The 25075-nt window shown below is 43.5% G+C and overlaps 1 protein-coding gene across 1 annotated transcript in view; it reads left to right on the top strand.

Moving 5' to 3' along the window:
• Positions 1 to 5777, top strand: part of UGCG (UDP-glucose ceramide glucosyltransferase) — a 53260-nt gene extending 47483 nt beyond the window's left edge. Inside the window, exon 9 of the mRNA XM_068176718.1 lies at positions 5252 to 5777. Coding sequence (XP_068032819.1) covers positions 5252 to 5311 — 60 coding nt within the window. The 3' untranslated portion in view covers positions 5312 to 5777. The remainder of the gene's footprint in view (positions 1 to 5251) is intronic.
• The last annotated feature ends 19298 nt before the right edge of the window (positions 5778 to 25075 follow it).

The following is a 25075-nucleotide window of genomic DNA, read 5'->3' as shown; positions in this document are numbered from 1 at the left end:
GTGGTGCAGCATGCTCCCAAAAACAGGTACCCACTCTCCAGACACCTTGGTGAATGGGCCTCTCCTATCAAGGGGAGTAAATCTGTTAGTGACTCTTACAAAAGCTCCCTTTACTTTTTCATGGTCTTGGAAGTCTCTGCTGTGAGGTCAGGTGGGAAAAAGCAGCAACCTCTCCTCACAGAAAATGCTGCTGTACAAGCAGCATTGTACAAGCAGTGCTGGTTATTCAATTGGCACATGCTGAATACCACAGAGGCCTGTTTTTTGTGGGTTTTGTTTGGTTGGTTGGTTGGGTTTTTTTGTTTTTTGTTTTTTGTTGTTTTTTTTTGTTTGTTTGTTTGTTTGTTTGTTTGGGTTTTTTTGTTTTTTTTAATTTGTTTTTTTTTTTTTTTCCCCACAGAGGATGAAGGTAATGCAGTTTCCAGAATGTGGGGCTTTCTGAAGCATACTGAACAGTTCTGCTTGTAGCAGTAATCCAAGACTTGTCAGTGCTGCCACTTAGGAGAAGCACATGAAAAACATCCTCTGCCCAGCTGTTCTTGTTGTGTACACATTACTCATCCCCTTGCCGTCTGGATAGGAAATAGCAATACTTAGCAGCTTAATCCAACCCACTGCCAGATAACGCATCTGTTTTGTGCAAGTCCAGTCCCTCTAAAGCTCAGTATGTCTCCAGAGAAATGACAAGACTTGTAATCCCTCATGCTGGAGAGAAGGTTCACACCTCTCTGGAGCTGCTGACCAGCTTGCAGGTTTTCTCAGAAATTTTAGACTTGCATTTTGGAGCATGAAAACTGTTTGCAAATGCCAGAGGAAACAGCAAATTATCAGCACCAGGAGAGACAGTGTTTAACCACAGATTGGATCTTAGGTGTAGCTGCATGAAGCAAATATTTCCCATGTATGTTCTCCCAAGATACCAATGGGACAGGCACCTGGAGGGCAACACCTCACATCCCAGGAAACTGCTGATTATCAGAAGAGGGTTAAGGACCAGTAAACTCACATGCACATGAGCAGTGTCCCAGAGCCATCTGCACTCACGGATAGCAATGCTGTGAGATAGACCTTCTGTCAGTGGGAAAACGTGGTACATCCCTGATTTACCTTCTGAACACTAGCCAAAGGTTCTAGCAATAAGTTTTACAACCCCCACAACAGTCATCCAGGATAAACAGGCTAATATTTGCTCAATATTAGAGCTTTCTAATGTCACACTAGACTGTTTTAGCTGCAAAGCAAGGCAAAATGGCTAAGCTCAGGTCTCCTTCATTGTAAGGCCTGATAAAGGAGTGGGTGGTTAGATCTGTGGTTCCAGTATAAAGTAAAATATCTCTCTAAGCAGTAAGCCTGACTAATGTTTATTGGTGCAAGTCTGTGGTTGATCATCACAGTTGCCTGTTGGATTTTTGTTTCACCAGCAGCACTGTTTGATTTTACCTTGCTGAATAGAACAGAAAGGAAAATAAGAGAGAAAAGCAACAAGATAGACTTCCTGAGAAAGGAAGCAGCCTGCACAGGCATATCTTTAGTGCTATTTGTCTTGAAACAGTCCTTGGCCTCTTTCTACCACAGCTTTACAGTGTGATGAGTCATAAATTAAAGCTTTGTGCAAGGAATAAAAGTAGTAAATGTGTGGAATATGCTGGCATGGAAGCTACTTGCAGCGTGATTCCTCAGGCTGAGATAATTTTGGAAGGAAATTGTTTCAAATAAATGTTTCTACTTATGCACTGGAAAAAAAAAGGCAGAAAGGAAAAAAAAAAGCTTCTAAATCCTGGAAACTTCTGCATGAAATCAGATCTGCATGAAATCAGTCAAAAAACTTCAGATTGCAGCCCAAAAGGAAACTCTTACATACTGGTGCATATCAATGACCTGGGACAGGCCTGTGGAACAAGGCTTAATAATTCTGTGTGATAGAGGGGCCTTTCATTATCAAAACTCACTGAGAGAAGTCTTGTGCCAAGCCATAGTATCTCTGGCTGTGGTTGTACTGTGGATTTTTTTCAGCATTTACTATCAGAAAAACCTGGGCATGTTGCAAGCAGATCTTGGGACATCTTGCTCCTATGTCTTCCACACTCTGCCACGATAGTGACATTGTTGGCAGTTTTAGCTGTCACCATGTGAAAACCAGCCCTTGAGTTTGTGCTGCAAATGGTGACAGAGGGGCATTTTCTCTTGATGCCCCACCCTGGACAAGACCACTTCAGACAGACACAGCTAAGCTCCTTCAAACAGCCTAGTTTTTGTTTGCAGAAAGGCCTCTGTGTCATCAAATGGGCTGTATGGGGACAGGCTGGCAGCCTGCCTTTTATGCATCAGCACATCTTTGCAAACTGCTTTCATACATTCATGTGTCATAGCTTGCTTGTGGGAAATGGCTATGGAAAAAATTGTAGGTGGTACAGTTTTCTAATGGTGCAACCATCATAATATTGGTGACATGAGAGTCCTTAGCATAGAAATGGAATATTAGTATTTTTATCCTGCATGTCAAATCACAGTTGTGTTTTTGCAGGGTTGTAAGAGAGGAAATACTTTAGCCTTCTTGCAGTTTTTCTTCCCAAGATTTCTTCCTGTGAAATAATGAGCATGCATAAAAATCAATTCAGTAAGTAATTTAACAAATGTTTTCACTTTAAAAGAGAAACAAAAGTGTATCTCTTTTCGAGAGGAGTTGGTAAAGCTGCTATTTTCTAGAAGTCCTGACATTTCTAATTTTCCTCACCTCCCTCCAAAAGTCCAAGTAAGGACAAAGCACCAAAGGAAAACTTTCTGGCCTTGAGGAGTTATCAACGTGTACCTGGAAAGGTCTAGATAAAATTTTGACTAAACAAAGTGCAGAAAATTGCAGTTCTGGAAACATCTTGGAAATCTGCTGGCTGGTGCCTGAGGCTGACCAGCGTGAAAGGTAGGCATAATATGCAGAGGGTGAATCTTGCAGAATGGGCAAAACTAGTGGGAGAAAGCACTGACATGGGAAGCACTTTGCACAGTGCAGCTGGCACTGTGCTTTGCCAAGAAGAGGAAGAAGTGGGCTACAGCCAGGTTGCAAACACCATTGATCCCTTTGACTACCAGCTTCCAGATCTCCTGTCTTGGAGTCATTGTGCTCTGCTGGCAAATGCTGAAAAAAGGGCTGTTCAGAGGCCTCTGTGCTGTGGGGCCAGGTGACCAGGACAGCTGGAAGTCACTGCTCAGTAGGGCCAGGGCCCAGTCTATGTCCCGAGGCATTAGGGGCACCATGCGCAGTAGGTACTGACCCTCCTACATAGAAAGAGTAAGGACTGGCAGCTTTGGCACCTTCGGCTCATTGCCAGTCTCATACAGAGGTCCACAGTGTATGACACTGCATCTTGTCACATGTTATCTTGTGGCATGTGCTAGAGAAAGGTAACTAGAACGTGCACATTTGTCTTCTTGAACTCCCTAATATTTTGGATCTACTGGGAGTTTATGCTGGTTTCACATTTTAAACAATAAAAATACCAGGGCTAGGGCAAATGACAAATTATGTGGTGTTTGGTAATTGCAAATGGCATGAGCTAGTTGTCCCTGGGCTTGGCCTTCAGAGGATGGTCCTTGCATATGCCCAGCATGCTCACAAAGTTACTGATTCTTCTGCAGAGAGGTGCCAGGAATGCTTGGAAATACAGCTCCAGGCCCGTCGTCATCTTTCTGGACTTAGTCCAGTTCATCCGTGTCTCTTATACAGGAAGCCCAGAAAGAAAAGGTAAAGAAACCTGCATGGGAAACCATCAAAAAAGCATGAACCAACTGAGAGAGCATCTGGGATTGCATGTGGCATTCAGTGCCATGGTTTAGTTGAGGTGTTAGGGCTGATCTTAAATGTCTCTTCCAACCTAGTGATTTTGTGATTCTTTCAATTCAATGAGAGTGATTCAGCTGTGTGAGTTTTTCATTTTCATTTCAATCTGCCTCTCTGCTGAACTCAGTTAAACATTGCATGTTTGGAGAGTTTCATGTTCAGTGCACTTTAACAGTTCTGTTTTCAAATAAATGTCACGTTGTGGTTTCTGTGCTGCTCTGCACTGCACTGGTCGTTTTCTGCCTACGAGGCCAGCAGAAAATAAATCAGTGGAACAAACCTATTGCTCAAGGGCTTCACTTGCCAGATATGGGTCTCTGACTCTATTAGAGAACCTGGAAGCTTTGGATACGAAAGCAAATTGAAAACTATTACTGTAATGCCACTCTAATTTCAAACAAATGAATGCTGCCAGACCCAAGCACCAGCATTCACATCAAAATGCAAAACAAAATATCCCTTCGCTGGTCTTCATCCTGAGCAGAACACTGTTGGGGGGGGGTGCGCCAGAAGCATTCCACAGCTGGGACAGGGTCTGTGCCTTGGTCTCTCTTCACTAGCAATGGGAATAAGACTGAAGAAAATATGTAGGTGCATGCTCAGTTGGTTGTCTGATGTACTGAAACAGACCTGAAATACAGAAGTTTTTTGGGCTGGAGGAAGTAGCTTAGTATGTGAAAGGAGTAATTTAACTTCTAGTTTGTTGCATTATCTCACTCATAGTGGGGAGCACTATTCACGGATCAGGCCTTCGAAGTGTCTGGCACAGAGCAAACCCAGAACAAGACAGTGTCTGAGGCAAACCCAGGTGTTTTCCTTCTCCTCCATACTCTGCTCAAACACAGGCTCTCACGTTTGTGGAGCAACTGTAAAATGTGCAGGTGAAATAGAATGCTATTTTTGCAATTAGCTGTTGCAGCTGCATTGACACAGCTAACAGCCTGGCTGCAGGTGCAAGCCTCTTGCGAAGGCTGTCATAGCACACCTAACAGGGGACACACCTGAGTAGTTGTAGCCAATTTTATACTTCAAGGGATGAGTTTCAAGTCACTTTATTGAAACAACTTATTCCCTTTTTAAATGTCACCTGTCTTGCAGAACAGGGCGGCCCAGAGCAGCAAGGATGCCTATCACTACAGCAGCTACCCTACTGAGATGCACACTAAAGGTACTCCTGTTGACAGCTGAATCCCACACTTTCAGACTTGAGACTGGCCTGCTTGGGCCAGTTCTAATGTATTTGGCAGTGTTTGAGAACTGGAATGTTCTGAATTCAGTGTAAACCAAAGTTTCAACTAATTTGGATTTTGTGGTTTTAAGGAAGTTTTATGTCTGTTTCATAATGTCAGTGTGTAAGTTCTGTACTGATTTACTTCTGTGATTTTTAAAATCACATCTGTTTTTTTTCATCTGCAGCAACTTGGAATAGAAGAAGGGCTTAGATCTTCTGAGATGAGAAGCCAAAGGGGATGTTGAAAATGCCACATCTGATCTCTGAAGACATGGAACTCACATGGCTGTAGACATAAGCTCCTTGTGGGGAAAAGAAAAGCCTCAGGAAAAAAATTATCTTTTGCAGATGATGTCTCAATTTGAAATTCTGTCTCTGGGCAAAACATCTAACATGTTCCTCACAAAATTGACTGAGTGGTAGCTAATTTGCAAATTTTGTGACCACAGATGTAATTTGTTTCCTTTCAGGAAAGTGCTTGCCCTCAGTGCTGCACATTTTGACTTTACATGGTCAGGAATGCATTTGAAGGCAGCTGTAACAGTGGTAAAATGACTGTCCTTTGTCTTATTCAAGAACAACCGCTTTTGTCTAAGCAGAATTTACACATATTCATTATATTCCTTTAGAAAATGCCACTTATGTGTTGGATTAGATGTCTCACACACACATACAAATTCCCAAATTTATTCCCAAATACACGAATTCCCACCCTCCTGCAATGTAAACAAACAAACCAGAAAACAAAACGGAGGCTGACAATGAAGCCAGCTTGGGCTGCGTGCTGAATGCCTTTTGCTTGTCTGCATGTACTTGCTGGAGGTGGCTGATCTGCTTTGTGTGCTCTGGAGAGACAATGCTTCAGTGCCATTTACAACTGGACAATCCAGGATAGTTGATTTTAAAACATATAAACATATGTTTAAAGCATAGTTTTAAACTACAGGTTTAGAGCAATGTCATTTGACGCTTCAAAAATAATTTTGGACTTGCATCAGCATAGAGATGCCATCCCATACTTATGTACAATAAAAAAGTGTGTGGTTTTTAGTCTAGCAAGCATAGTAATTCCCTGAATTCATTCTCTCAGCTAAAGGCTGTCATCAGAAGGGTGTACCTGAGTCTTGGCCAGAGAAGGACAACAGCATTCAGCATTTCCTTGCTTTAGTGAGTGTTGTAGGAGGTAGTTCAAAGGAGAAGAAAACAAGGCCTGACTCATAAGAACATAAAGTGAGGCTTGTCTTTTTTTGCCTCAAAATCTCTGATATTTTCATAATACTGGGTTTAGTCCTGGTGTACACAGCGCCAGTGATGCAGCTCACTCTGTGGTCCTGTTGAGTTTATGGCTCAGTGTAGTGTTTTCCTTAATTTATTTTATATAAATATATATTTCCTTAATTTTTTATAGATATCTTATATATTAAGAGTTTCAACATGGTTTATCCTGTAGTTGCTAGAAAACGTGTGATAGCTCTGTCTGATACTACTTGGAAGGAGCTAACTGGAGAATAAGGTGAAGTGGGTTGAAGAGTGGATCATAAAGCGGAAAGTGAAGAGAAGTTGGTATGTAAGGGAGAATATGGAAAAGAAGTCTGAAATAATGCTGCAGGATGTAAGGTTCAGTGAAAATGTAAAACATCCTGAGGCTTTGATGCTGTGGTGTGACTTGAAGTGGTGTGATGGCCAGTGTAGTTGAGCTTCATTGGCTGAAGTGCCAGAGAATAGGGGTGGATCGGGGATGGCGGTGTGTACGGTACAAGAACTTACACTAGGGATGAGTTTGCTGCAGATGCATTGGCTTACTGATCTTAAGACTCAAACTGCATGTTGTACTCATTATGTGCTTGGGACAGAAATGTCATAACATATTTCCACAGGCTTCAGTTTTCCTTATCACCCCAGCTGGATTGCACAACTATTCAGATTCATTTGCTTTGCAGATTCATTAAACCTTATCTTCTCCTTTAAGGTTGTGGTTGAACAATGACTGCTGCTGCTCTAAGGTAATTATTCCCAGAGCTGCCTCCTCTAACCTTTGACATGATTCAGGCAGTGATTGCCATCAGAACCTTTTGCAGCATGTTGGATGTTCATGCCACTGTAGGCTTTCTTCTGTGATGGCAGAGACTGGTCTCCCCTTTGCTGGGGTCTCCCTGCCATTCATGTACTCCTTCATCCTCTGCTGGTTTTATTCTGTAGCGTCCCAAAATATCATCTGCTGGTGTTTATGTTTGTCTGCTTCTCCTCTGAGGACTCAACTCCAGAACAGAGGCATTGTCTTGGTGACCTTAAGACTCAAACTGTGAGTTCTACTAATTATGATAGAAATCTTCTAGTATCTTCTGTTGAAAGCCATTTTAATCTCATTTTTATCTCAACAAGATACTTTCCATACACATCAGTCTGTTCCCTTTTTCCCTGTAAGTATTGTTAATATTGTCACCTATCGCTGTTGTGTGAGCAACTTCTTTCCATACAGCTAACAAGGGTTAATATGATTCAGGTACAGCTAGCAAAGGTTAATGTCGTTCACATGAAGTTGCAAGATTTAGGCCTTATCTGCCTTGCCTGCTATTTAAGTATTGCTGCAGTTCAGAGGAGAATCACGGTGGTTTTTTTAGCTGGCTATCAATGGAAAGTTTGGGTCTGATTTCCACCAACTAATCTAGGTCTTTCCAAGATGAGTCACCACTGAAGCCACAGACTTTTGAGCCTCCATCATGGTCCCACATAGATTTTTCTAAAACGACTGATTAGTCACTATCAGTTAATGGAAATCTAGGCATGCTGGCCATGGTTACAGGGCAAATTAGGCCCTGGGCTTTCTGGGCAGAGGATCCTTCAGTGTCTTGTAGTTGTTGCAGGAGGCAAGTGTCTGCTGAAGAAGAAGCAGGAGAGGCTGAAAGAGGCACAGAGCAATCTTAGGGGTATATCCATTGCTGGAGGGCTGTCTATCAGTGGCCAGTTGATGGTGGAAATGCTTTACAGTTTTTACAGCATGTGCAAAGGAGTTGGGACTCTCTCATGTTTTAAACCTAGACAGCAACTAAGGACTATACAGCTGATCATTCACTCTCTCCTGCCCCCTTGTTGGGGAGAAGAATTGGAAAGAAAAGGAAAATTCCATTCTAAACCTCATATCACACAACTACAGGCCATTCCCCCAGTGGCAGGTCCTGTCACTGTCACCACTGAGAAGAGATCAGTGTCTGCCACTCCTATTCCCTTCACAAGGGAGTTGTAACTGCAGTGAGGTCTCCCCTCAGTCTCCTCCAGTCCAAGTAACCTCAGCCACTTCTCATATGGCTTCTCTTCCAGAACCTTCACCATCCTCATGGCCCTCCTCTGGACACTCTCTCACAGCTCAATGTCTTTTTTGTGTTGTGGCACCCAAAACTGCCCCCAGCACTCGAGGTGAGGCCGCCCCAGTGCAGAGCAGAGCAGGACGATCCCCTCCCTTGTCCTGCTGGTGATGCTGTGCCTGATGCACCCCAAGACATGCTTGGCCTTCTTGGCTGCTAGGACACTGCTGACTCATGTTCAACTTCAACCGGGATCCCCTGGTCCCTTTCCTGCACTCATTTCTGCTTTCTAGGCTGTCATTTGTTTGTCTGTCTGTACACCCAGGGTTGCCCCATCCCAGGTGCAGAATCTGGCTCTTTCCCTTGTTGAATTTCATACAGCTGGTGCCTGCCCAGCCCTCTCATTTGTCAAGGTCTCTCTGTAGGGCCTCCCTGCCTTTGAGGGAATCAACTGCTCCTCCCAGTTTTGTATCATCTGTGAACTTAGTATCCCTTCAGTCCTGAGTCCAAGCCATTTATGAAGACAAAGAGCACAGGGCTGAGGATGGAGCCCTGTGGAACCCCCCAGTGACAGGTCACCAGTCTGAGGTCACCCCATTCACTGTAACCCTTTGTGCCTGACCCCTGAGCCAGCTGCTCACCCATCACTTAATTTGTTTATCCAGCTGTGTGCCCGACAGTTTGTGCAGAAGGATCCGTAAGAGATGGCATCAAAGGCTTTACTGAAATCCAGAAAGCTTACATCAACTGGCTTCCCTTGATCAGCTAGTTGAGTTATCTTGTCATGAAAGGAAATCAGGTTTTATAAGCAGGACTTTCCCCTCATGAAGCCATGCTGGCTGTGACCAGTGATTGTGTTGTTCTTCAGATGTTTTTCAATACTTCCCAGAATAATCTTTCTGTACTTTTACTGAACACTGAACACTGAACGCTGAAGTGAGACTGACAAGCTTGTAGTTTCCAGGGTCATCCTTCTTGCCCTTCTTGACAATTTGGACAATGTTCACTAGACCCCAATAAGCTGAGACCGCTCTGAGTTTCCAAAGCTGTTCAAAAATCACTGAGAGAGGCCCCACACTAGTTCAAGATTGGCTAGGAGTTCATTATTCTCTTGGCCGTGGTACTCCAGCTCAGGCCACTATAGTTCCCAGATTCTGTCACTGGTGTTGAAGACCAAAGCAAAGAAATCATTAAACTGCCTTGTCTGTGTCCAGGTTTATGAGGTGACCACCCTCATCCTGTAATGGGCTGATGTAATTTCTGCACTCCTTTTTCCAATTAATATTTTTTTAAAAACTCTTTTTCTTGTTCCCCCCAGTATTGGCTAGCTATAACTTCATTTGAGCTTTGGTTTCATGCATTTTATTCTTACAGTAGAAAAAAAGACATCTCTGTATTGCTCCCATGTCACCTGATCTTGCTTCCACTGGCCATACACCTGCTGGTTTTGCCATAGCTTCACAAGAAGATCCCTGTTCAGGCAAGCTGGCCTTCTGCTTTTTCTGCTTGACTTCCAGCATTTGGGAATTGCCCGCTCCTATGCCCTTAGGCAGTGATGTTTGAAAAATCAGCACTGATGGACCTGGACACGAGCAAAAGCATTTTCCCAGGGGACTTTACTCTTTAGTGCCCTGAGCAGCCTAAAGTTCGTTCTCCTCATGTCCAGAGCTGAGGTTTTGCTGGCACTTTTCCTCCTGACAGCAATTGTTCTGTGATCACTGTGGCCAAGGCAGCCATTCATCTCCACTTTGCTCACGAAATCTCCTCTGTTAATAAGTAACAAATCTGGTACCTGTATCTTGAGGTAATATTCCAGGTGTTTTAGCACTCTTCCTGACCTGATTGTGCCAGCTGTGTGACATTTCCAGTTAAAATCCAGCAAGTTGAAGTCCCCCATAAGGACAAGGGCAAATGATTTGGAGGTGTCCCTTAGTTTCTCAAAGAAAAGTTCATTAGTGTCATTGTCCTGGCTTCCTGGTTGCATGGCCTATAACAGGCTCCCACGATGACATCTGCATTATATATGAATCCCTTAATCCTTACCCAGAGGCTCTCAGGTATGGAGAGTTTGCCAACTGCAAACTTCGTACACATTCCAGCCCCTCCATTACTTACAGTGCTACACCACCTCCACCTCACCTGCCCAACCTGTTTCTGCTGAAGTCTACAACTAACCATCCTGGCACAGCGGTTACAGGACTCATCCCACCACGTTTTGCTTATCCCGGTGATGGCATATCTCTGGGACTGGGCCAAAGCTCCTGCTTCCTCTTCCTTTTTCCTCATGCTATGTCTATTTGTATAGAAGGGTTTCAGGGGTAGTTCATTGCAGCTGTCACCTTGTGGAGCCGATTGAAGCATCTCACCAGCACTATGTCCCTCAAATTTTGGTGCACCATCCTGCTGCATATCACTGGTAAAATTGATTTTTTCCCCATTCCTCCTTCCAATCTAGTTTAAAGGTCTAAAAATCAGCACTGCTAATGTGTGCAAAAAAGGCTTTTCCCCTTCTGAGAAAGGTATATCACATCAACTGCCAGTAGATCCACTATTGTAGATCAGTCCATGATCAAAACACTGAACGGTCTTTCATTTAGGATAAGCTTAACAACAGACCAGACATCAGTGTGTTTTCAACATAATTTTCACTCTGAATCCAAAATAGAGCACTGCACCAGTTATTAAGAAAAAAATTAACTTTATCGTAGCTGAAATCAGGACAGATTCCCAAGGGAGAAAGCTTTGGGTTTGCAAATTACCTTTTCCAACAACCTTTGTTTCTCCCAGAAGCTTCTGTTCCACAGCATGGTGCCTACTTTGAGAGACCAAGCTTGCTTCATGTCACAGCCCTGGCTGCATCCTCCTCTACAGCAGGGGAGGGCACCTCACATACAAGCAACAGTGAGAACAGTCCTGCAAGAGGACTTGTCATGGACAGGCAGCTGTTAGTGCATGCTTCTGGATCTCTCATCATGTGGCTGTGGACTTTGCTATCATTACTGAACCATTTAGTCAACCCTGCCGTCATATCCTTACAAACATCCCATTCAGCAACTGTCCTTTTGCACCCTGGGGCTTGCCAGTTCCTCTAGTCGTGAGAAAAGACCAGCACCTGATGTGTTAACAACTGAAGTCTGCAGCCTTTTTTTCAGGCAAGTTATTTTTAGCTACAGATACCTTTACCCTCCCCCATTTATGGTGAGCTGAGAGAGTCTTTACTCTCTCCACCTTGCCAGTCGCTAATATTTGCCTTTTGCAAGACTGCTTTGTGCTTTCACTCTTCACCTGTGCAGGGAGCAGAAAAGCAGAGTGATGTTTTCATGAAGATGCTTCCACAGACAGAAGAATCCTCAGCCCTTGCAGAAATGGACACCTGCATTTATTATTTATTATTTACCTAACACTGGCCTTGGAAGATCAGGTGGCCCAGCAGATCAAGTAGCATAGTGTTTCTCTTTGTGTTTCTTCCACCCAGCAGGGTTTACAGTCTGGACTAAACACCAAGTGACAGAAGTTTCTGGTTACAGTTAATAGGCAAAACCATTAGAGCACACCAGAAGAAGTGTAGCTGTGATTAATTTTGTATGAGCATATTTGCTCTTTGCCCATGACCCTCTGAAGTTTCAGGAGGGAGAAATTTTTAGTTGAGGACAAAATGCAAAGCAGAAAAATCCTCATGCATCCAAGGCAAATACTTCTCATGAATTCAAACTACATAAAGATGAAGAAATATCTTCAGAAATGAAGTGAGACTAAAATAGCTAATATTTATAAAGCTTGCATGAATAAATTCTTGGTGAAATTATAAGAGAACAGATCAGCCTGAACAAGGCAGAATTATACCTCACTTGCTGTGATATGAAACCGTCACAAAGTGAAATTATTGTCATATCAGACCAACACCATGTTGGTCTGAGCATTTTCTGCACCTAAGAACACATAGCCCCTCTTTTGGACTATGGGAAGTCTTCCTCCAAAACCCACATTTGCTCAGACAACACATTTACACAACTATTCTTCCACTTCTCAACTTACAACCACACTTGATCCAAGGCAGTCCCTGAGATGAACGTGATCCATCCATTGGCTATTTTAATAGAATCTTTAATATTAAATGGGAGCCATTGTGAAAATGCAGCCAAATGTGCTGCTGTGGCAACTCTGGATAAGGGTGTGTGGACAACATGTAGAAGGCAGAGAGACAGATGACTGCAATGGCTGTGTATGGTATAAAACTGTCTTGTCAGGCTACTCTGGACCTCTGGGATCTCTTACAGGCTTTTTTTGAGACCCCTCTTCCTTGTGCAACAATCCCTGATTTTTTCCCCAGCTTGATAGACTTCACTGTATCAGCATCAAGAATAACCTTGTTTTACCCTGGAGAAATATTTATTTTCTCCTGTGCCTCTCCAGCCCTCAGTTCTTGTTGATTAATTTTTCCCACTTCAGGGTAAACAGCAGCATCCCTAATTCTGCTGATTTTTTCTTCCACTATTTCCATGCTAGTTTTTTTTTGTGTGATGCTGTTTGAAAGCAGCATACGTCTGTTTCTTCATGGCTGTATCACCAGAACCACACTTAGAAGCTTTTTGCTCTCTTTTAATGGTATTTTCCTTACTAAAGTAATGCTATTTTTAATAAGAAAAGCCATACCAGGAGCCTGAGTGTTATGAACCTAGACCCTGTGCAAGTTAAGACTTCTTACTGTTTCTGACATTGAGCGCAGGAATGAAAGGTATTAATTGCCAACATTTGTGTGAAATCAGTGAATATAAGCCAGACTGCTGTGAATGTCAGAGAGTACACTCTGCCTGTGACAAGAGCAACATTGTGTAATCTCCTTTTATTACAGGCCAAGTTAATAACACATTATGTCATGTTTCCATCAGCTAAATGTATGCACACAGACCCTCACCTTCCGTCTGCTGATCTCCATACAAATTAGGACACTGCTGTGAATCACTGCTCCCCCTGCTCTTGCATTCCACACCTCTTTCTGCCTTTCTTACCTCACACAGAACCCCTTCATCCATCCACTCCCTTAATGTCACCTTCTTTTTCTCTTCAACCTGATTCTGCATCTTGTTTGGGAAACAGGGCTGGGGGGGGCTGCAAGAGTAGTGCTCAGGCTGTAAGACATACAAGTGATATTTGTACCTGCATTTGTGCTTGGTAGTACCAGGCTCTTGGAGGCACAGGAGTGTCTGGCCCCAAACACACCTCACAGACAAGACCCAGCCTCTGCACCAGCCCTGGATGGCTCAGGGGACTGAGCAAGTTCTGTTGATTTTTCCATGTCCCTCTCCCTGAGGGATGCCATCATCTGTTTTCCAACTGCAGATCCAGCAGTGCTGTGGGGAGATTAACAGGGACCCTGAAACTCGTGTGGATTTCTTTGAGTGGGTGCTCTGGAGCCCTAATGGTCCCATTATACTTGTATGAGCTTTTGCTCCTCCCACTAGTTTTCTGACCCTTGTTCACCCATATCTGAGGGTCAGAAGATGGGAAGAAACATGGAGAAAAATAGGTGTTAGGGGTTTTTTTATGGCTGGGCTGTCTCTCTGTAAATATTGCTCCAACATATCATGAAATAGGAAATCTGGAAAAACACTGCTTTGCTCTTTGTTTTTCCCACAGTGGGCACTTTCAGCATCTTATTTGGTTGTGAGAGAAAAAATTGTTCTTTAATACAAAAACAGATGATGGCAAGTCCACATACAGAGAGCTGCAACAGTCAACACAGCAGAGTGTTGAAAATAGGAAATTCAGCAGCCTTTTAAGCAGGTGAAACATTTTAATACAGTCTGAAAATATGTGCAAATCCTATTTCTTCTCTTCTCCAGATGATTAGCTTCTCACCATGGATAGTGAATTTGCCTACAACCCCTGGTAGAGATGCCTTTTTCAATTAGTTCAGTAACACCCTTTGTGGATACATGTTCCCTTCACTTAAATGATGCAACTCAGTGGATGAGCAATTACTTCTTGACACAGTGCAGGAAATACCTACGTGGAAAGGATATACCTTACTCAGTCTAGTTGACTTAATGGAAAAAGGAACTGCTGCACGTTGAGAACATCTCTTCCTCTTCACTCTATTTTTTTCTCAGCACCAGAATTTTGCACACACCTCTGTACAGCTCTGTACTGGCTTGACACCTCCCTGGAATGACTCGATGCAGGGCTCAGTACCATGGGTGTGGGATGATGCAGCCTGGCAGAATTAGGGAAGGTGCTGTCACCCATCTTCAGTTCTTGGTATATCTGCAGCTCAAGAAATACTCAGTTTTGCTTCTGGCAGCTTGAAGGTCTCTCCAAGAAAAGAAGCAAAAGTTAATCTTTTTTGATCTCTGCATTAGCCATGATGTTGCACAAATTTCCAGGAGAGCCCTGGTGTATCTGTTAGATGAGGAAGACTGGAGGTCAGCAGAGTCTCTCTTAGTATCAAGAGATCTCGACTGTACTGGTGGCACAGCTCAAGCAGCATCACCCATCTGAAACAGCCCACAGTAACGTAGAGGCCCCAGGCTGAATTAATTTCAGCTCTTCTGGGAGACCACTAGTGCTTAGATGATTTCCCCTGGTTATTGGACTGCAGGAGGCTAAGCAGCAGGAAACATCCATGCCATGCTTTGAAGGCACAGAGTACTCAGCTGTAGGAAACATCAGTGCTTTCATACCTGACCCTGGATGTCAGCAACAATTTTTAGTGTGTCTTGGGTTTGTGCCCTGTGCATGAACAAATTTGGCCACCATGGGAAGCTCATGTCACTGCAGTGATGTGGAGACAGAGAAGCAGGATGGTAAGAGAGAAAAGCAGATGGATGCAAAGGGGTTTTCTGCTGTTTGCAGGGCTGCAGCTGACCATGCTAAAGGTGGTTGCAGACTGTCTTTTAGCAACCTTCTGCACCCACCCCTGCAGCTCCTCTGCAGCAAGGTCTGAAGTCATTGTGTGTGTGGCCTGTGCAACAGCATTTCTCCTGGGGAGAACACCCATGCGTCCTTCTCCATACAACTTATCCAATCCTTACCAAAACACCAACCATCTGAGAAGCAGTAAGATGAGCAAGCTTCTGTGTTATCTCATGGTATCTCAGAGCCAGTCCTTCAGCCCTGAATCTCCTGGGAGTTTGCTGCCTGTTTCCCTTGGGTCTGCTCATTGGAGGGCTTCCTGCCTCAAGTAACCTGCAAGCCCCTGTTCTGTCCTGTGCAAGGACAGAAACCTCTCACTTGCACAAGCTCAGCATTCTGAACTTGTACAGGCAGCTCTTATGAAAAGTGTGAGACCCAGATTCAGCAGCCTGAGTAGGGATGTCAGTAAAAATTGTTTGATTAAAAATGCTGCTTAAACTAATTCTGAAGGCCCCATTGCGCTTTAGTTTAGTTATTTTGTCTGGCAAATATTTCTTAATGTGTACTGAAGAACACATTAAGTTAACTTTTAAGTTAACTTTTAAGTTAACTTTTAAGTTAACTTAAGAACACTGAAGTTAACTTTTTTTTTCAGCTTTTTTTTCATTTTCGTTGGACTTTACCTTTTGTGGTTTTATGAACGGGAGGCTTAAGAGCACTGTGGTGCAGGAAGGAAGTGCATGGAAGTGATTTTAAGTAGCAAGGCAGAAATTTGCTGGTGCTGCAGCATTCTCAATGGCTCCAGGGATATCATTATGTCTTGTCTGCCACTTCTCCCTGACCATCCTCTTGTTTGTACCCAGGAGCCAGATAGAGCTGTGTGCTCCAGCTGTTTAGTGGTTCTTCAGTGGGATGCCTTCACCAGTGCAAGTTTGAGTGACCATAGGGCTGTTCCTGCTTGTGCATTGTGTTGGTGTGGCCCTTGTGGTCTGCAAAAGGATGAAAGCTGTGGAACAGTTTTGGCAGGCTAGTGGCTAAAGGCCTAGTGATTAAAATAATCTCAAAGTCAGCAGCTGAAGTCAGTCAGTAGTAGTTCTGCTGAAGCAGGAAGATCATATATCAGAGGGATGGAGAAAAAAAAAAAAAAGAAATAAGAAAGAATAGTTACACTGAAACTCTTGTCCAAGTAAGGGAATTTTCCTGGATGTCTCTGTTTCACTCTTTCTCCACCTTTCCTGTTATAAAAATATTGTAGTTTTGTCCCTTACTTAAAGCAGACTTCAGTGGTTTTTCCAGCAAAGTCACCAAGATTATTATGATGTGCTTACCTTGTAGGCTATTGTCCTGGTGGTGTCCATATCAGGTGGTGCCCAAACCAGGACAACTATTCATCCCACTTCCCAGCTGGCAGGTGTATTGAAGCAGTTTTCTGTATAAATTTTGTACTATAGCTAAAGTGTCTTTTTCCAAGTAATCCCAAAACATCAGCACCCTGACAGGCATCGTGTCAGGGCTGTGCAATAGTTAATACACTGGAACAGTGTCAGGTGAGCACTGGCATTTCATCACTTACATAGCTATTTCCACACCAGTAAGAAGACCCCTGGCCTGCTCCCTTATTACAGTGAAGCACAGCCTTCCAACACATGCTCAGCTGGTGATCAGGATGGGAGGAGTCAGAGCCTGGGGTCATTTAGTCAGATGGAAGGTCAGACAGAGATTTGTTTCTGCTTCCATCAGTCAGTTCTGAGGTGTCCTTCTTTCTCGGCTGAGATACCAGAAGGTTTGTATGTGTGAGTATGGCTTGCTCCCATAAAACACATCCTAGAAAGGGAGGTGGAGTGCTCCCTGCATGCCTATGCCTCCTCTCACGCCCTGCTTCTTTGCTAGCACAATGGCACCAAGAGTTTGCCTCATGGTCTGCACTTGTCTTTGTTCAAATACTTTTTATGGAAGCACCTTTTAACCCCCCAAGTGCCTTTTGAACAAATGACAGAATACTATTGCTGTGCTCCCTACTCAGTGCTGTGATATAGATGAACTGAAACCACAGCTGAAGACAGAAACTTTGGCCAACAGGAACTTCAGTGTAGACTTCATGCATGAAGTAATGCCAGGAACATAGTAAGTATCAGCAACTACCATTTGGAAAAATAAGTACTAGAGCATGCGATCCAATTGTACAGTAACATTTTATGTTACTGTAGCTTGAAAACCAGAAACTTGAAACAAAACAGAAGACAAATTTCTTTTGTCTTCTCTGACAGGCAGAGATATCAAGCCTATCTTTGATTCAGAATCTTTGGGAGTGGTGGAGGAAAAAAAAAGAAAAAAAAAAGAAGAAAAAGAGAAAGAAGGAAAAGAAAAAGAAGGAAAAGAAAAAGAAAAAGAAAAAGAAAAAGAAAAAGAAAAAGAAAAAGAGCACTTTCTTATTTTGGTGGAGGTTTGAGCTGGAAGCACCCATCCCAGCCTGATCATCCAGCTCTGATTACTTCTGTCGATTCTTTGATTAGTCACTGAGGATATTTTTCAGCTCTTTGATATGTGCTGTGGCAGTAAGGGAGATTGGGAGAAGTTCCTCTGTCAGCAGTGTTTAAGATTTTTGGTTGTTTTCACCTAACAGGTTCCTGCAAGTTGAGAACAATGGAGGGAGGGAGAGACAGCAGAAGGAAAACAGCTCAATAATATTTGTCATTTCTAAAACCTTTGAACAACAGCATTGTATCCTCCTCCTCTGATGTCAGTTGTAAGGTAAGGTTTAGATTCAGGGACAGGCTGCTCACTGACACCTCACTGTAAATAAGGTTGTTGGGAGAATCCTTATGGGTGTGTTCAGAAAACAATTACTTGCAGAGCTTTGTTTAGTCTCATTGTTCAATGATTTTTTAAAAATACATAAATGTCATGTACATAAGAGATGTCCAATGGATAGCTAAAGAGAACAAACAGGCTTTTTTTTTTAATGAGGTTTTTGTTTTTAATAAACAGCTCAAGGTCTGCTCTTTCACCCTTCCATGGCATTTCACAAAACACCAACTTCTAGCTCCTTCTACAGAGTACCAACCTTTTTCAGAGCTGCTTTCTGTGTGAACACCATACCTATGGGAATGCTTAAAACTTATCTTAAAGAAGTAGCTAAACTAAAAATGCCTGCCCAGCCGACCTGAAATAGCAATGTTTGCTGATATAACATCAGAGTGTGCAGCACTTGCATGTCTGGCAATTTCACAGTGTTAACTATGTTGAACTTGAGACCCACTGTTTGTCCTTGCACATTCAGTGATGCTGGAGAAAAGAAACATGGGAGACCACTTAACCCTCTTCCCCCTCTGCTACCTGTAGTGTTTTTAGGGGTGAGCTGGCATACAAACACTTAAAGTGCATGGAAAAATGAATCTCTCCCAGCCCATATTTTTCAGAAAAGACAAAATGGGCATGGCTGTATTCCGCTGGCAAATAATGATTTCAACAAGGATTTCAGTGAATGTGTGTTCAGAATTGTGTAAAAAAAAGGCAAAGCTGAGTTCCTGATGAAGTGCAAGCAAGAGCCTGTCCTCTGGATCAGCTCTGCTGTTGGCTGCCTGTCTTGGGATAGGATGTATGAGATAAACAGGTAGATCTCAAGAGGGAAAGCTCGGTCACTTTCTCCTTGTCAGTGTCCCTGAAAGATCAAAGCTTTCTGGGCGAGAGAGGAAGGATGATCTTTTCCAGCTGGCTCAAAACCACCTGACATTGACCTGACTATTCCAGGATGAGAATGGAACTGATCCCTGGGGAGCATGGTGAAATTATCATCCTGGCTTGATGGTGGCAACAAGGAGTTACATGGGGTTATTTACACAGATGTGTATTCACAGCTCTGCAGCATCATCTGCTTCACCTGGTCCACTCCTGAGGCTGCCACCAACCTGGGGACTTCACACTTTACACCAAGGAGCACAGCCTTGGGCCCTGCCACTCCAGATTTGCCATGTGTACTGGGCACATCAGTGATACCATTTACAAGTACTGACTTCCTTGGGTGCCTCAACTGTGTGCATCAGCTTTTCAAAGTGAGGCATGGGACTTATCTGACAGATGGCTGCGGAAAAACTGTTTCTAACACCATCTGTCTGCCAGACAGGTTGTTTTGTGGGGTACTAAGTTGTCCACGTCTTTGCTGAAAAACATCCAAGGAGGGGCAGTGGGGGTGGGAAATAAGCAATAACAGTCAGTAATCAATTCTATATATATAAAATGGCAAATCTTATTTAATTAAACTATCTGATTTTCAAACATACAAGGAGGTTTGCTTAAATAACTCTGATGTGGTATGTAGACACCACCTCAGGGCAGGAAATTAGGAAATTAGAAAATTAGATGTGTTCCCATGTATGGAGATCCCTGTGGGCTGAACCTCCACACGGTGGTTGTTAGGCTGCCTTTGCCAGTGCCGAACAGCAAAGTAGAAGTTTCACAAATGCACAGGAGCAATACCACATCCCCACAGGGTTTTTACATGACACAGTCTTCCAGATACATATTTGGGCTGTAGAGGGACCCTGGCTGGTGTTTTGAAAACCATGCTCTGGAAGGATATTATTTTGGGGTTGAGAGCCAGTGAGCGGTGAGTTCTGGGTGAGCTATGAGGGTGCACCCATGATGCTGCTGGTTGTGTCTGTCATCTGCCACCCCCCATCCCCTCAGCCCACTGTGCACTGTGCGTGGCAGGCACAGCCACATGAACAGGGATTTATTGCAGAGGGGTCAAACATTGTGTATCCACACTAGTGTATTCTGGTGTATCCAAAGGGATTTTAAAGGCCTCTGATAGATTGCCTTTAGAAGAACAGACAATTTTCCATAACAAACCTGGTGGACGTGCTCTGTCAGTATTCTTCTTCTTGGTTATATATTTTTATTGCTGTGATTCACAAGGAGGTAGATGCTTCATGTGAATTGTGGGCATGACTCAAAGGAAACAGAAATGGTGACAAAAAGACGGAGAGGCTTACAAGCTTAGCAACAGTGCCATTTTCCTGACTTATTCAGTCAGAGGTTAGCTTGCACCAGGTTTCTGATTGCAGCAGAAAATTTTTGGGGTAGCTAATGTCCTCTCATCTTTTAAGGCACACATGTTTTATAGCAACCAGTCTAAACAGGGTTAAATATTTAGAAGTCAATAACCCAAATTATTGGCAATAACTCAGGCAAGCAAATGTTTCTGCCTGTAATATATCTGACTTTTCTACCTATATGGTTTTTCTCAGTATTTTCTCAGTATTGTTATGTGCCAGATTTTAACTTCCTATTTATAAGGCATGCAGTACAAAGTCAAATGTTTCAGATTACAAGGCCAAAAGTTTGAGATTTTGCTAGCCCAATAAATGTGAATTATTTTGTTGACAGAAAAGACCTGCTCTTTCTAAAATTGTTTACTGGTTTGTACAAGGCCCCTTTTTTTGACTGAGCCACAATTCATTACTGTGAAGAGATTTTTGAAATTTCAAGGGACAGAAAAAGAAAAAAAGAAAGGGACTGTGAGTGAACCAAGAGAATACACCACAGAGTTTAGCACACATTTGCCTGTTTCCTCCTCTTTCTCTTTTTGTATTGATTTGCTTTGCTTGCTTCCCACACACACCTCCTTTCACAAACATGAGTCCCAGGATAAACACAAGAGATTTTTTTTTTATTATGTTGTTCTTGAAAACTGTTGGGAGAGAAATAACAGGCTTTTTCTTCATAAATACAAGCATAAAACACATTATTTATCCTGGTAAGGAGGGAAGTTGAAAGAACAAGAAGGCTTGGGAGAAAATGGCTAATAACCCTTTAGGATTACTCAACCTATTTAATGTGATATTTCTGTGCTTTCTGGAGTTCCCTGGCTTCTTCCCCATCACTTCTCTTCTGTGTGCATCACTTCCTGGATGGGCACAAAAGGGAGAAGAGTCTGGGTAGTGTGGAAGGCTGAAATTGCTAACCTGGGAAGGAGGAAAAAGGGGAAGGTATGGTAGAAGCAATGCCAGGTCCCTCGGGTCCCTTTGTACTGCCACTGGGAAAACAGCACTCCCTGGCATCCCTGCCTTGCCCCTCAGTGATGCTCCTGGGACCAAGGCAATAAAGAGGACAGCTTTCAGGTGACAGAGGTGGAAGAGGAGATGCAGCATCTCAGAGCACACAGGTATCCTTGTCATCAGTGAGGTGGGATACCCTCTCTGCCACAGGGCATGGACTAGCCCACATATATTAATTTTCCTTCTGAGGACACCAGTCCAGACTCTGTTGTGTGAAACAGAGGTGGCAAGTCTTCAGAGTGCAACAGTTAACCCTACCAAATATTTAGTGGCTACCAGAATGGGAGACCAAATACGACATGGACAAAACTATGCCAGTCTGACCCCAGAGGTTCTCTGTAGCACACAGTCAGAGCCCCCAAGGCTGCCAGGTAGAGAGAATAGTCCTCTGTCTCTCCAGCATCTGTTCAGCTCAAGCATTTATGCAGCACAGCTGCTTTCTCAGGCAAAGATGTGGTACACATCCTTATTGCTCTTTCTTTCCTGTAAGCAAATTATTGTAGGGAACCAAAAGAACAAATACAGCTGAAAGCCTTTTCCATAGCTGTGTCCTTGAGGGGGTGCCCAGCAAGCATGGATACACGTGGTGGGGGCACATGTACCTGCCTGGTTTGGTCCCTGGGTACGCTTGCTCCAAACGGCCCCTCTGCCTACCTGACACATCCCTGGTGGCCATGCCTACTCCCAGCAAAGCAGCTGTCCTTTCTCTGCCTTCTCTGCACACATTTCTCACAAAGCACACCTTTTCCCTGTCCCTGCAAGCCATCAGGGTATCCTCCTGCAATGCAGGGGTCAGTTGAAGACCAAAGTCTGTCAAGGGCAATGACTTTGCAATTGGTTAGACCCACTTCAGGCAGATCAGTTTCAGGTGGATCCAAGCTCTGTGAAAAGAGCCTTATAGATTTCCACACAGCTTGCCTTTTGCCAGAGATTATACTGTATTTTGTGTGTCACTGTCAGAACAGCTTTAGCTGTATAAATCCAGACCCTGTAAACACTAGACAACAATTTTCATCCTCAGTGCTCAAAAACAAAAAAAAAAATAATCTTTCCCTCCTGAACCATTTTAATCAACAGGTTTTCAGCATGACTCACTTCTTTTGTCTGTTGCATGCAAATTCAGGGAAACTCCAGATCCTGCCCCTTCTAAACTTAGTCTATGTAAGCAGGTTACCTTACACAGTTTTTGAAATACTTTATGCCAAATTATGTTAAGCTGAGGAAAGCAGAGAGGTGACCCAGAGAATTTTTGGTCGTTGATTTGTGTTCTTTCACACTTGCAGATGCTAATGCATGTTACATCTGTGTTATTGCATGTTGCAACTGCTGTCCCAGCAGAGAGAAGGAATCCACTTTAGCTACAAAAGTAATATGTATCACAGGAAAGCACCAGACAGTCATCTCCAAATTGGCTATGCTGCTGTGGCTGAGACTTCATTAGGAGAAACAGCAATCTCTGTGCAGAGAGAGAGGTTAGGACTGTTCTCTGTTCAGCAAAACAGCTAACCACAGGCTCAACATTGTTCCCATAAATTGCTCTACTAAGCCAGCTGCTATTACCATGAGCTCTCTTTTATTTAAATGTGCCAATAAACACGTCTTTCATTTTGCTGTTGAAAGCCAACATTTGGAACAGAGGCAGTAGCCTTGCTTAGGATGTTGTGAGCACCAGCATGTGCGGGCCACAGTTTTCCAGTCACTGCTTTGCTTCTCTGGTTTCCTCCCTAATGACTTTTCTCACTTGGCTTCTTCTTTTATTTGCTTTGTTACTGCTTTTCTGTTCCTCCAAAGGTTTTCTGCAGAGTGATCACAACAGGGAGATGTCCTGCCTGCTTCGTCTACCAGCCCACTAATACCCAGGGACACAGACACGTTTCACTCAGACACTTGCAGCCAGAGCAGGTACCTTCCAGCAGCAGAGAAAAGTGGTTCAGCACCCAGAAGTTTGCTTGCAATCTTTTTCCACCCAATTACCCTGGAAAGCTACTGCTTCTAGGATCACGTGCTTGCAATTTTGAAGCTTGGGTTGTTGGATAATAACAGTCACCCACCAAATACAGCAAGTGTTTGTGAAAATACCTGGAATGCAACCTGTGGACTCAATTCATCTTGCCAACTAGCAAGCCTGAACAGTTTAAACAAACAAAGGATACTCTGGCTCTTAGACCTTAGTTGAAGTTATTTTTATTTTTCTTATAACACTAAATATTTCAGGTTTTGAAGCCTACAAAGAACAATGGAGTTTATGAGAGCTGCATTAATGTGCAAGTAACTTAGTGATCCTCTTGAATTCAAACTATTAAAAAATTCAGAAATAAACACAAATGTGATGAGAGAAAAAGGTTTGGGGTTTTCTTCCCCATCATATCTGCAGCTGGCTGACTGCTGAAAGACAGTGATGCAGGAAGGGAAATGCAAAGCGCTTCAAGAACACAGGCCTCTTACTCCCATGGGGCTGTACTCTAAGGAGGTATCTCACAGCTGGGTGATTATAGGACTGGAGGGGGACCCACAGCTCAGAGAACTGGGAATGGGCCTGTCATTTCCAGATCAGGCCTGTCATTCCATTCCAGCCTAGATCAAGTCAGGTCTCAACACTGAGGTCCTCTCTGCTGGGCTGGGAAAATAATTTTTGGATGTGGCTACTGCCACAGGCAGCTGTAACAGAGTAGCAATTCAAAGTGACCCAGGGAGGCCTGCAAACATGATTTTTCTGGAAACCACAGACCCAAATGGGGAAGGGGCTCTGCAGATTTGTGAACAACCTTGGAGAGTTTCCTCTTCTCTTTCAGATAGTTTCAAATGCACATTTTACTTTATATGTTTCCTGTAGCACTCACAAGAGCACTTCTAAGAGCCTAAAGGACAGACTGTGGACATGTCTGGAAGTCCACCCAGATTATTCATCTGCTCTTAAAATTTTTAACAGGGAAAAAGCAAGTAAACAGCAACAATTAAATACATTATCCTTACTGCTGCTCGGTGAGCACAAACCTGACATGTGCCTGGCTCCTGACACCCCTCTGCTGTGTCACTACTTTAAGTATGGTAGGAAATCCATAAGGTGATGTCTGAAAGTGGACAGGGCTCTGGAAAATCCAGATCCACTCTGACAGCATGAGCAAGGGCAGTTGTTAGTAAGTGTCTGGGGAACAAGGGCATCTGACAGAGCAGGAAATCTCCTGCAGTGAGGAGGGGAAATCTCCTGCACACAATACCTGTGCACAGTCCAGCTCTGGTTTAGCACAGACTACACAAAAATTGTTTGTGTGATAGTGGGTTGCAGTGCTCCTGGGAATAGGATACCATCAGGGTCACACCAGAAACTGTTCACGCTCAGTTATCAAGGAGAGGAGGAACAGTACAGCTGTGCTAGGGAGATCGCCTTGAATTGCTGTGTGATGCTTTGATCTGCCTTTTTCAAAGAAACCTCTGTGCTGGAACGTGTCATGTAGCATACATTCACTTTGTGCAGCACTGTGTGCAGTGTACCAGCTGGAGAGGAAATTGAGCAAAGGCTGAAACAAGAAAGGGACCTTAAGATTCAGGTTTGGCTTGCTCATCTGTCTTCTGGGAGCTGGTCCACTGCTGGACAAAGCTTTGGTTTATGGGAAAAGCACAAGATCTTTGCCTCCAAACCTGACCATACTGCTGACTCAGGTAATTTATCTCCACTGGATTGATGGGGCAATACTGATTTGCATTGACTAAATCATAGCTTGGCCCAACATGACAGCAGGTGTCAGACCCTATGGGACACTTGGCAATCGTCAGAGAACTCCAGATGACCCTATTA

This window comes from Anomalospiza imberbis, chromosome Z (genome assembly GCF_031753505.1).
Source record: "Anomalospiza imberbis isolate Cuckoo-Finch-1a 21T00152 chromosome Z, ASM3175350v1, whole genome shotgun sequence".
Lineage (NCBI taxonomy): Eukaryota > Metazoa > Chordata > Aves > Passeriformes > Viduidae > Anomalospiza > Anomalospiza imberbis.
The sequence above is the reverse complement of the archived record's forward strand: the minus strand, read 5'-3'. Positions and strand labels throughout refer to the sequence as shown.